The following is a 12973-nucleotide window of genomic DNA, read 5'->3' on the forward strand; positions in this document are numbered from 1 at the left end:
AGGCTAGTTGGAACAGGTTTATCATGTGTGACCCAGTCATCCATCTCCAAATATGTCCTGAAAAGGCCCAAAAGACCTTCTCTTCACTAATGCATGGAGAAACTAGTGGGGAGGAGAGCCAGAATCCTTTCACAGCACTGTAGCTGCTATCCTCTGAGCCCAGGGATGAAATTAGGAGATAACACCATTTAATGGGGTCCCCAATTCCCTAATACACACAGTAGAATCCAAAAATGGCAGAGGTCAAATGACCACACTTAACCATCAGAGATGAGGTAGTTGTGGTTATGGTGATAGGCAGGAGGGCCAGAGCAGTAATTATAGTCATTTCACTGAGGGGCATCTTTAGCTGTGGATAATGGATGGACAGTGAAATGGATGGACAATCAGTGAAATGGATGGACAATCTACATGATAATGAAAAATTGATAGATATGATGAAGAGAGACCTAAACTTCATCACCTTAATGGAGATTTACAATATTTATCATTGGCTTCTTAACTCGTGGCTATTAAAATAGGAAGCCCAGTTGGAAGCTTTGGGATTGCCTTTTCTACAAAAGGAGTAAACCAAAAGCAATACCATATTCCTGGGGAAATTCTAGTGATTAGTGCCAACAGCAAAGACTCAAGAAATAGAGAGTGGTGATTCTCACCACATTCCCATTTAATTTGCCATTTGGCCTGTGTAGAAGATGAATGGGTTGTCTAAAATGTTGATTCCTAGCAATTCCTAGGAATTAGATGCAATTCTTAGCACCTAATATGCAGATATTACCCTAACAAACGTCTTTTACTCACCCTACTATGCATGGAACAACTGAAACTATTCAGTTTCCTTTGGAAGTGAGAGAATGAAGGAGAATTTATTTACGTAAAGCTTTAATAATTCTTTCACTCCTTCTCATAATTTAGTGTGCAGGAACCATGATGATTTTATCACCTTATGGGACATCATTTTTTTTTCTACTCTATTTACGATATTGTGCTGACAAGACCCGATGATCAGGAAATAGCACATACCATAGATGCCTTGTGTAGTAAATTGTCTCCCATAGATGTTATGGACCTTAACATTATCTCATTCAGAGGTGGAATCCCTCACATTTGGCCTGACTCTCTGATATATTTTAGATAACAAAATGCAGTGGAACAGATTCTGTGTGTTAGAAAACGCCGCTGGAAGAAAGAGCCACCTCTAAGGACCGGTGGTGAAGGCCTTTATTGGGCGGGCGCTCTCGGGCAGATCTCCCGGGAAGGGGCGGGTGAGCGAGGAGACAAAGGGAGTCTGTGAGGAAGGAGAGGTGGGGAGAGGTTTTATAGGTGGGGAGAGGTTTTATAGCCCGGACCGGCGCCCAGGCCAGGTCTTTCTATATAAGGAAGAAAGCGCGGGCTACAGCGGCGGTGGGTGACCAAGGGCTCTGTGTCGGTTCCTGATTGGACCAGGCTGCGAGGTGGGGGGGGGGGGGGTCGGTCCCCGGAAGTTTAGCCAGCCTCCGGAACTTGTCTGCAGCACTTTTTCCTGGGGCATGCCTCAACATACCCGACCTTTCATTGTGTAACTTATGTGGCCATAGATCTGCAGTTTCTGCCTTTGTTGCTTGGAACACTTACTCTTGGGGTACAGTTGCCATGAGGAAAACTCAGGTATCACATAGACAGCCACATAGATAGAGGGGGAAGAAGTCTTAGCCTCTCAAGTGAACCCACCAAGTCACTAGACATATAAAGTCATCATGGAGAGTCCAGCTTCAGCAACAATCTGGTTGCAACTTGGTGAGAGACCCCAGGTATTGCCACATGGACCAAAAAAAAAAAAACACCCAGCGGAACCCTGCCTATAGTTCAGAACAAATAAAACAGTGTTGTTTCAAACCACTAAGTTTGACAAAACAACAAAAGAAAACTAAAACAAATTGGAAAGAACACATATGATTTGGGGGTGATGGGGAGGGTGGTTTAAACTCTGTGACAATTCAGAGTTCTGATACCTCACTGAAATTTCTGGGGTCCAAATGGTCTGGGATATATTTGCTTATTCCCTCAAAATGAAAGTAGTTTCAATTTGTATCCCTTTGGATCAGATGTTGTATTGGCTAGGGTCACTCATTCAGCTGCATTCACCTAGGAACAAGGCTGTGACTTGAAAGTCAACTGGCCCACAGGTCTAGCACCTCAGGTGAGAGGCTCAAATAGCTTGGATATGGCTAAGTCTCCTTCCTCAGCAGGGAATTTGATTTCTTTCTTTTTCTTTTTTTTTTGAATTTGATTTCTTATATGGTTTCCAAGAGAGGAAAGCAGAACCTTCTAGTTCTCCCAAGGCCTAGGTCTGGAACCAGTCTAGGATCACTCTTTCACTACACTGTATTGTTCAAATTCAAGAGGAGGGAAAATAGACTCCATTTGTGACGTGTGTACGGGCCTGAGAATTGTTGGGAGGCCATCTTTGGAAACAGTTTATTGTACCACCAAACTATTTTTTAAATTGCTTTTTTATTTTGCTAAGTATTTCTATTCATCAAATATCTTTAACCTATTATTTCACTGTTTGCTATTTTACATTATAGTGTACATTTGGTGCCATGAGGGGGAAAAAAAACAAACATAAATTTTATCCAGCACTGCCGAGGGGTATAAAACAAACAAACATAATTTTTATCCAACTCCATATTGTTGCATCCTACACACAAATGTCCCACTAATGAGTTTAATGTTTATTAGGCATTTGATGTTTTAAAATGCTTTATATCAGAGGTTTGCACACTACGTCCCATAGGCCAAATCTATTCTGGTACTTATTTTTGTAAATAAAATTTTATTGGAGCACTGACAAGCCAAGTGCTTATATATGTTCTATGGCATCTTTTATGCAACAGTGACAGAGTTAAGTATGACAAAGGCTGTATAACCCACAAAATTGAAAATATTTACTGTGTGACCCTTTACAGAAAAAGTATACTGGCCTTTGCTTTAAATTATGCAGAAATCCTTGGCAGATTGTTTCACAGGTGGTCAAGTATTTAATGACACTTGGGGAAAGTGGGGTTTTTGATGAACTGGAATGTTTTGCCATTATGTAAAAATGGAATAAAAGATATTTCTATCCAAAATTTCACTATCCAACCAGATTTCAGGAACAGACTAGAGTCAGATGATGAGGGATGCCATATTTACTTTACCTGGACAATTCAGTTAAATAGGTCAATTTAAGAATCTTAAGTAATCATTTTGAGATTTTTGTGAATGTTTCCTCTTGAATGTTTACACAGGTGGTAAACAACAAAACAACAACTTATAATACCAATACAATTTAAATAAGTATTTTTCTTAACAAAAGCCTAACTTCTGTGTACAGTTATTTTTCTAATTATGACAAGTTAGCAAAGTTAGCTAGAATCCTAGTTTAGTGCTAGAAAGGCCCCAAGAATTATGCTTCTTGGGCTTCCCAGGAGAGGGCTTCCCAGTGGCTCAATGGTAAAGAATCTGCTTGCTAATGCAGGAGACATAGGAGACTCAGGTTCAATACCTGGGTCGGGAAGATCCCCTGGAGTAGGAAATGGCAATCCACTCCAATATTCTTGCCTGAAAAATCCCGTGGACAGAGAAGACAGTCCAAGTGGTGTTGCCAAGAGTTGGACACGACTGATACGAATCATGATACAGCCTATAAGCCATGCTGCAACTAGAATGTATCCACAGCTGCTAGAGAAAGCCAATCTGTTCTCATCCCAGCTCAGATAAGGTTCACCAAGGGGGTACATAGAATGATGAATACGGATTCTAATGCTCCGATTTTAACCTAGCTGTACAGTCTGAAACAAAAGCTTGTGGCTCAGAAAGCGCTTCCCAGGTAGTGCTACTGGTAAAGAACCTGCCTGCCAATGCAGGAGACATAAGAGAGGGGGTTCAATCGCTGGGTGGGGAAAATCCCCTAGAGGAGGGCATGACAACCCACTCCAGTATTCTTGTCTGGACAATCCCATGGACAGAGGAGCCTGGCAGGCTACAGTTCATTGGGTGGCAAGGAGCTGGCCATGACTGAGGGACAGCAGGCACGGTTGCCTCAATTCTATTTGTCTTTTTTTTTTCAGGTGAGAAGACTAGCTCAGAGAAGTTGACTTGCCAAAGGTCATGATCCATTAAATTACGTACTTACAAGTGCAGTTCCTACTGCTTTTTAACATTAGCATATATGGAAATTAATGTATTGTGAACTTGTGCTGGGGCTGGGGGTGGGGATGGGGGAGCATTGTTGGAATCATCAACGGAAATTGTTCTTTAGTGAAACCAATAAGAGGTATGCCACGGTTAAACTACTCAGTTGATAAGTTTATTTGTGAACCTAATGTGATGCCCACGATTTTTAACGTTAGGTTGAAGTGCTGGATAACTTTTTGTTTTTTAACTTTTCCAAGTAGAATTTTGCCTTGTTCAATTTATAAACGTATCAGCAGGCTGTAGCACCGATACAAATAATCTGAGACCCGAAAGACGGCTAGGAGGTAACCGTCAGTATCTCTCAATTAACAGGACAAAAGAGGCCCAGAGAATTACCTCGGATAAATGGCTTTTAGCTGTTTACATTTACAGTGAACTTTCTTCAAGTCGCGATTGCCTTGGGTTTTTTTTTTTTTTTTTTTCCTTCAAATTTCCCCCTTTAAAAAACAAAAGGAGGGCACTTTTGATGATTCAAGCCTACTGTCAGAAGATTTGCAATGCATCGGTCTTCTGTCCCTTTCTGGGTGAACTCAACAGTTAGGACTTCCGGTAACTATACACAAGTGCTACCCTTCTCTTAAAACAAAAGGTTGGGGGTGGGGGAATTTACCCGGAGAAGCAATTCAGAGACAGGACGCCTCCCTCGCGCCCCGCCCCCTCACTCCTGACAACAGCAGCAGACGCCGGCGCTCGCTTTCCTGAACTCGGCCAATTGGCTGCGCCGCTGCGGGCCCGAGCGAAGGGGCGGGGCGGCCGTTGCCAGAGAAGCTGCTTGCTGGTTACCAACCCGGATTCGCCTGCTTCCGGAGTCGCGTCCTTGCCTTCCTTCCTAGCTTTCATCCACTGCACTGCCCCCCGCATCCTGCTCCCTGCTGGCCCACCCAGGGCTGGAGAGCACAGGTATGCGCGCCAGGGTTTGCACCAACGTTCACCCAACGTCAGCCTTCGGGGCCTCTGCGGACCCGGGGGCGGCCTGACGTCACGGCGGCGTGATGACGCAGTGGTGGAAGCGACGGCCTGCTTTTGGAGGGGAAAACTTGGGCTAGCGCGGCGGAGGGTCGGTTACCGCGGGTGGCTTTAAGGGTCCCGGGTTGGGGCCGTGGCCGGGGCCGGGGCCGGGGCCGGGGCCGTGGCGAGTTACGGAAGTGAAAGGCCCTCGCGTCTACCCAAAACTAACCTCAGCCCCTTTCTGCCTACACCTCCCACTCGCAGGCTGGGCTTGGGAAAGGCAGCGGGGAAGGGTGTGGTCCCTGGAACAGCCTGGCAGATGTTAGCGAAGTGGGCTTGTCCAGGACGGAGACGTGATCTAGACGGCCCTGGTAACGGCAGCCCTTCTTTAGGAAATACTGGCCCCTCACATATTCGGCTGATTTTGAAGTGCCCACTATATAATATGCCAGGCTCTAGTAGGCTCCGGGGCTCCTTTAGTAAAGAATACTTCAGGCCTCAGGAAATCATTCCTTTTTCAGTGTCCTAGATTTCCAGTCTCTATTCTTTAAAGTGTATGGTTTGGACAAGTCAGTGACTTTCCTGGTTTCAATTGCCTTATTCGTAAAATGAGGGGGATAAGCCACTTTCGAGTGGTTGTAATAAGAGATTTAAGTTAACCAGTGTCAGGTTTTGAATAGGTGGTCGGTAAGTTGTGCTTGTTTAGTGAGAAAACCATAGCCAGACTTTGGCTGGTGTTGGGGAGAAAGTATGGCAAAGACATTTTTCCTATCACTTCACGCACAGTTAGGTTTCAGGTGTTTTTAAATGAATGAGGGCTTCCTTGATGGTTCAGTGAATGACGTTCTTGGAGTAGTTTTAAGTACGACTTGGTTAGTTATGGTTTAAGGAATAGACTGCAGAAAGCCTGTCTACTTTTAAAATGAGTTTAATACCCTCCTGCTTACAATAAGATTGTCACGGTAGTTGTTTGTTATGATCCTTAACAGCCAGGTATCCATTTTCTTGCTTCTTTCTTCTTATTTCAATATTGATGTGTATTAGTAAGGAAGTTTTGCATCTGAAACTCCCAAAGGTATGAGAAAGTGGCTTTGTTTATATCGCTGCTAATCACTGCTTAGTTTGTGCAAATGATTGAGACCCTAGAAGCTGGGTATAGCAATGAGGTTAACATAACATCTATTCCCTTGGGCACAGTTCTGTTGGAAGTCAATGATGGTTCCCCTGGGCCCTGGCTTAGTGGAACTCAGTCAGTTTTTTACTGCATTGAAGATGATTTGTAATAATTCTGCAAGAATGATTTTTGAAAGAATTATTTTGAAATTGAGTTGATTCTATTACAGATAACTCTGAGAATGAAAAAATAATACATTTATTTTTGAAAGGTTTTTTTTTTTTTGATATGGGCAGTTTTTGAAGTTTTATTGAACTTGTTACAGTGTAGCATTTGTTTTATGTTTTGATTTTTTTGGCCATGAGACATGTGGGATGTTAGCTCCCTGACCAGGAATTGAACCCATACTTCCTGCATTGGAAGGTGAAGTCTAAATCACTGGACAGCCAGGGAAGTCCTAATACACACTTTTGAAAGATTTTCTTCAAACTGGTCTAAGTTAAGTTTTGTATTTAACGGGATAAGCAGTCATTTTCTGCAGCTTAAATATTGAGCATCCATTCAGATGGTCATGAGTAAACAAGGGATTACATTTGATCATTTCCACACTGTTCTCTTGCTTTTCCTGTAGTCTAATTCCTTCATTGTTTTCCGTGGGGTTTTGTTTGTTTGTTTTAATCACCAGCAGGAGCAACTTTTGATTTTTAAAAAAATTTTTGTTGTAAAACATTGTTGAAATTTCATCTGTCTTGGGACCTATTTCTACTCTCTTCCATATGCCTAGTCTATTTTCCAAAACATGACTGGGTTTATCTTTAAAAGATGCACTTCTAATCTGGCATTCTCCTGCTTAAAATTATTTAATGGTTTATCTTAACCTTTTGGGAAAAAACTCAAACTCTTGAACTTTGCATAGAATTACTGCTTTCATGTGTCCAGTCAGTCTCACCTTTTGCCAAGTGCCCTTTCAAATCATGTTCTGCCATGATTCCTTGTTCTTGCTGGTACTTTACTCTCTATCTGGAATGCCTTTTTCTTTTCCCTTTTGCCAACCTCAGATGTGTTCTGCTGGACTCTACTGCGGATTCACCTCTGGGAAGTCTCCCAGGATCCTGCTTGTTGCTTTCAGGGTACCCAGTGAGTCCCTTAAAACCTTTAGCACACTGGATTTTAGTTGTCTGCTCTCTGTCTTTTCTGGGACTTCCTAGGTGATGCTAGTGGTAAAGAACCTGACTGTCAATGCAGGAGACATGACACATGGGTTCGAGCCCTGGGCCAGGAGGATCCCCTGGAGAAGAGCCTGGCAGCCGACTCCAGTATTCTTGCCTGGAGAATCCCATGGACAGAGGAGCCTGGCGGGCTGCAGTCCATAGGTTTGCCAAGAGTTGGATACAACTGAAGTGACTTAGCACGCTCAGAGTCTTCTCTCAAGTTAGACTTGTCTGTGCCTTCAAGGAGCTCAGTCTTACTCATCCTTTATTTCCTTGTACAGAACAGTTTTGATTTTTAAGATCTAAACTGAATTTATAAGAGTATTATTAAAACACTTATAAAAGAGAAGTTTGTGTGTTACTTTCAGCTCTGTAAATTCTTATGTTTTAGTAACTGCTGGCTTTTGATTCAATACTGAGTTCCACCACTTCCTTACTTATAAACTTGAGCAAGCTATTTAACCTTTCTAAAACTTGGTTTCTTCATGTGTAGCTTTGGGATGTTAATAGAAACTGTAGGGTTTTTGTGAGGTGATGTTATAAGGTAAGTTAATGCTCTGGTGATAAATGGCAGCTTGTCCTCATGCTGTTCATGTGTTGAAGGGAAAGAAAATGTTTTATTTTTATCTGATAAAAGGATACTGACTATTTGGGGTGAAATGGTACTCTGAAGACTTTGGTCCAGTCTTCTGGGTAATTGGGTTCTCTGTGAGGCTTGCTTGATCTCTTAACTGTTTCAGGTTGAATAATAAATTATTTGGTCACGCTCACTTATATATTGGAACCTAACCTATGCCTCTCACTGTATTATGTAATTTTTGAGGGTAAAGGGTGACGAGTATATTGCCCTCACAGATTTAGTAGCCATTTAAAAATATTACCATTTATAGAGCAATTAAATTCTAAACTGTGTAATTCTGAAAATATTATTAGATGTTTAGGATTCTTAGTGGACTGAATCAGTCAGAGGAATATTTTGAGAAGGAGGGAGTACTTGTGCCTTGAAAATATGTATGTATCCTTTATTTACAAATCAGACACTCTTTCCTGTCAACTTTTTTCTTGATATTATCCAATCTGCAACCCTTTTATTTTTAAATTCCTTTATTCGTTGGACAGAAGCATTATCTAATTTTCAAAGTTAATCTCTATATAAAAAAAAATGCTTTTTTACAATTTTGATAGCTTTCACTCATAAGATCCGTTTTCCATCTCTGGCTATTTTTACTCTGCCTAATTCCAAATACCTTTTTTTTTTTTTTTTTGCTATGGAGTCCAAAAAGCTATACAATTACTTCTCTAGTAAACTTTTGACTAGTGTTTAGTGAGGGAAATGAGTAGCATTTCTGTATCTAGTTGGTGTTCTTTGCTGAATATTTCATAGTGAATTTTTCAGTATAAGCTGCATGCTTTTGTTTGACGCTAATGGGAACTAGTTTTCCAAGGGTTAGTATTTGGCAAAACAAAAGAAATATGCAAGATTCATATGCTTTTTTCTTCAGAGAGATTAGTTTTGAATGCATATTTGAAGCTGATTAGTTTGTGTAGAACAATGTAGGTGCTATGAAAGGTCATGGACTGTGATCTTTCCTTTCTGTGATCATGGCAGCATCATGGTCCCTGAACAGCCATCTTTCAAATGCTTGTTGTTGGCCAAAATGGAACATTGTTTAGTGAATGTAGCTGGGTTGCCAGAAACCCATGACTACTGGAATAGGCTTTAAATATATGCCTTTTGGGTAGAAGACTGAAAGTCATTTCTATATAGGAAATTTAATTCTTTAAACATTAAAAATATTTTAAAATTGCTGTTCTTTAGGGATTTGATCATTAAAAGTGTGTGTGCCAGAATATGTGTCTTTGTTTCACCACGAGCAAATTGGATAAAAGTTTAATACATTTGTAAATTGGCAGTTTATTCTACACAATTGATAACATTTCCTTGTGAAATATCTCCTTTTTTTCCATGCAAGAATACATTTGGTGCACCAAGATGATAAGCTTTTTTTTTTTTAAATAAAGGCAAGACTTTTTATGTTAAAGAAAATTATTACATTTTTCAGCATACATATGTTTCTGCTTATAGTATCATCACAACACAAAAATAGTGGAGTACCTTGGAACCTCTCAACAATAATTTTGAGAAGTTCCTGTATTCCTATATATTAAAAGTGAATAATCCTATATTCGTTTCCCACAAAGCCAAGCAAGAACTTATTTAAAGTACTAATACCAAGCTGAATCTTTTTAAAAAAATATTTATTTTTATTTATTTATTTGCATTCATTGGGTCTTAGTTGCTACATGTAGGGTCTTCGTCACTGCATGCAGGATCTTTAATTGAGGCATTTGGGATCTGGTTCCCTGACCAGAGATTGAATCCAGGCCCCCTGCATTGAAAGTGTGGAATCAGCCACTGGACACAAGGAGTTCTCCAACTGAGTCTTACCTCATAAAATGTTTTAAATACATTGAGGACCCTTATCCTCTTACACTGTTTTGTAAACTTTTGTTTTAAATATATGAGCTATTGTTCTTTTAGTGAGCCCCTAAAAGATGAATCAAGGGGTGAATAGTTATAAAATGCATCAGTCTTGATTCATCATATTTGTAAATTATGCCAAGCCTTGAGCCCTCTCCTTCAGTTATTGCTTAGCTTTTACAAGGTTTATAGGTGCTGAGGATTCTAGTAAAGAAGAAATTTTTCTTGAGATTTCATTGTACAGAGAGACAGATATTTAAACAAGTTAATGGACAAAGATAAGTACCAAAACTGAGCAAGTGAGTAGATGATAATTTCCTTGATTGCAGTGACTTATCCAGGCATATTCGTTTTCATCTTTAAGTTTGGTTTTTCATTTGATTTTGTATATTCATGAAAGTGAAAGTGAAGTCTCTAAGTCATGTCTGACTCTTTGCGACTCTGTGGACTGAGGCCCACAGGGCTCCTCCGTCCGTGGGATTCTCCAGGCAAGAATACTGGAGTGGGTTGCCATTTTCTTCTTCAGGGGATCTTTCCAACCCAGGGATCCAACTCTGGTTTCCCACATGTGGGCAGACTCTTGACCATCTGAGCCACCAGGGAATACCTGTATATTAATATTAAAAATTTTTTTCTGGACTACCAGTAGCTCAAAATATTGTTATACTCTAATAATAGATGTTGCATATTTGTAGCAGTCACATAGATCATCTTAGACTATATGTATCTTATTCTGCATTTCCATTTTGACATAAGTTGCTAGTGTTTAAAAAATATGAGCATGCTTTCATTGGCCTATATCCTAAATATCTCTGATGTAGAGAACCTTCAGACAAAAAAGAGATACATTTTTTATAGACATTTTAAATGATTTCTGAATTGCTAATTAAATATTGTGAATACTTTTCAACCTTTAATTTCACATCTATCTAAAGATCTGAAAATTTTTGAACATATATATTTTATGATACAGAAAAAAATAAATTATAAGGAGGTAAAGTATCTCTGCAACAATGCAGAAGACCTTAAGTATGATGTTTGATTTTGTATAAACAGAATCAAGGAGACACATTTCCATATATTAGAATTGTGAAAATACAGTCTTAATGATTGCCAAAGCACTAATTCATTACTTAAAATGGAATAGCTTTGAAGAAATTCATAAATGTCATAAATTTAAAATTCACATTTTAAATAACATCTCCAAATTTGAGAGAAAGCAATTTGATTATTTATTAAGACTTGGATGTAATATCATCTGTCCAGTCAGTGTCACCAAAGAATATCCCAGATTAAACTTTTTTTAAAGAATAGGATTTATTTGTAGAAATAAGTGAATTTAATGTTGAAAAGTCTACTTTTTAAAAAACCTTTATCTTTGCAGCTACTGTTACCAAATACTTCAAAAGTATCTTAAATTTTTACTGTTATAGGCATGAATAACATTCATTTCTTGTTGACTAGATCTAATGAAACTGAAATTGATAGTTATTTTATGAATTTTATGTCCATTTTCTAGTCTGTTTGGATCAAGATATTTTAATACTTCAAGAAATAGACTAATAGTAATTTCTACATTCTTGTGAGTATGTAGAAAATAGTGACTTTTTGGAAGCTGGCAGATGGCAATTGTTGAATGATTGTGCTATGCAGTTTTGATACTATTTTAAATTAGTATCACAATGAGTAGTAGCTACAATTTGAGTTTTGTCTGTGAAATATTTTTCTTTTATGCATCTTTAGGATTTTTATCTTATATGGTGATAACAGAAAAAAGTAATCTACTGAAATGTTTAATAATGAAAATATTTCCTAGGTTTCAGCTTATGTGGAGAACTTCCTGTGGAAGCCACCTATAAATCCATTTAATTTATGGAGGAAACTGCAAATGATGGAAGTCATTCAGAAGAACTCTTTTCCCATTTTGAAAGTAGATCAGAAAAAGAACATTTACCACCGGATGCCAGTGAAAGTCATCTCAGCTGGTATTCTCAACAATAGCAGGGGATAATTTAATTTTCTTGATTTCAAGGTTTCATATTTTGTCCATATTGTAAGCTATTTGAATCAAATATAGCATTCTTTCAAGGTTATCATCTAACAGTCTAGTAATTGATATTTATTTAATTTGATTACAAAGTACTCATGTAGCAGAATGTGGCTATTTTGAAATTTTATTGACAGCAATTAAAATTGAAAACATTACCTATAAAAATTTATAAAGTGTATACCTTTTTACCTAAGGTAAATGAAAATATAAATACCATGTAATAGTGGAAATTTGGTTCATGAGTACTAATTCACTGTCATTTGGTATATTGCTATGTAACAGATACCTGTCATACTTTGCTTCTTTGGTATGGGGATGCACTTGTTTTTTGTATGACTCATTGCTCCCCAAAGTGACAATCTTAAAATACTGTGGTTGTTGCTATGGATGGTATAGTGCAGCTTCTAGTTATAAATGAAAATAATGTTTGGTCATATATAATTATTTTTGACTTTCTTTACATGGTTTCTAATAATTATAATTGTCTTTTTTAGCCAGCATTCCTTAGGCCCATCATTTTAAGCCAGTGGTGCTTAAGAATACAATGTAATTCTTAGAGACATAGCCTCTAAGATGCCTTTCATTGTTGTTGAGCCATTATTTTATGCTCCATAGAAGAAAAAGTGGTGTCAATTAAAGAAAGACACCGTGCTTTCTTGGAATGCTTGGAATTTTATTTATAAATACTGTAAAAGCCCCTTCAAACTTATACATAGATTTTTGTCCAAATGACTCTGCTCATATAAAGATTAAATGAAATAAATTAGTGAAGGTTTTCTTAAAGCTTCTTTATACTCAAAATCCAACTTCTTTGAGTCACTTTTTAACTCAGAGTTCTCTCTGCTATTAGGAGTATTAGAGAAATGGTATTTCTTAGGCACATCTATATCTGAAATGAAAATTATTGGTGGTGGGCTCTTACTTACAGTATACAGCAAGCCTACCTTGGA

The 12973-nt window shown here is 38.7% G+C and overlaps 1 protein-coding gene across 7 annotated transcripts in view; it reads left to right on the top strand.

The window, feature by feature from the left end:
• Window positions 1–4969: 4969 nt before the first annotated feature.
• Window positions 4970–12973, top strand: part of ODF2L (outer dense fiber of sperm tails 2 like) — a 36520-nt gene continuing 28516 nt past the window's right edge. The window contains exons 1-3 of one of the 7 annotated variants that reach the window (XM_065909707.1): window positions 4971–5118; window positions 6156–6241; window positions 11790–11958. In XM_065909707.1, the coding sequence (XP_065765779.1) occupies window positions 11846–11958 (113 nt within the window). In that variant the 5' untranslated portion in view covers window positions 4971–5118; window positions 6156–6241; window positions 11790–11845. Of the gene's footprint in view, window positions 5119–5198; window positions 5276–5428; window positions 5538–6155; window positions 6242–11789; window positions 11959–12973 lie in introns of those variants that run through there. The other 6 variants (XM_065909734.1, XM_065909700.1, XM_065909752.1 and 3 more) reach the window with 6 other exon arrangements.

The sequence above is a fragment of the Muntiacus reevesi genome, chromosome 1, assembly GCF_963930625.1.
Source record: "Muntiacus reevesi chromosome 1, mMunRee1.1, whole genome shotgun sequence".
NCBI lineage: Eukaryota > Metazoa > Chordata > Mammalia > Artiodactyla > Cervidae > Muntiacus > Muntiacus reevesi.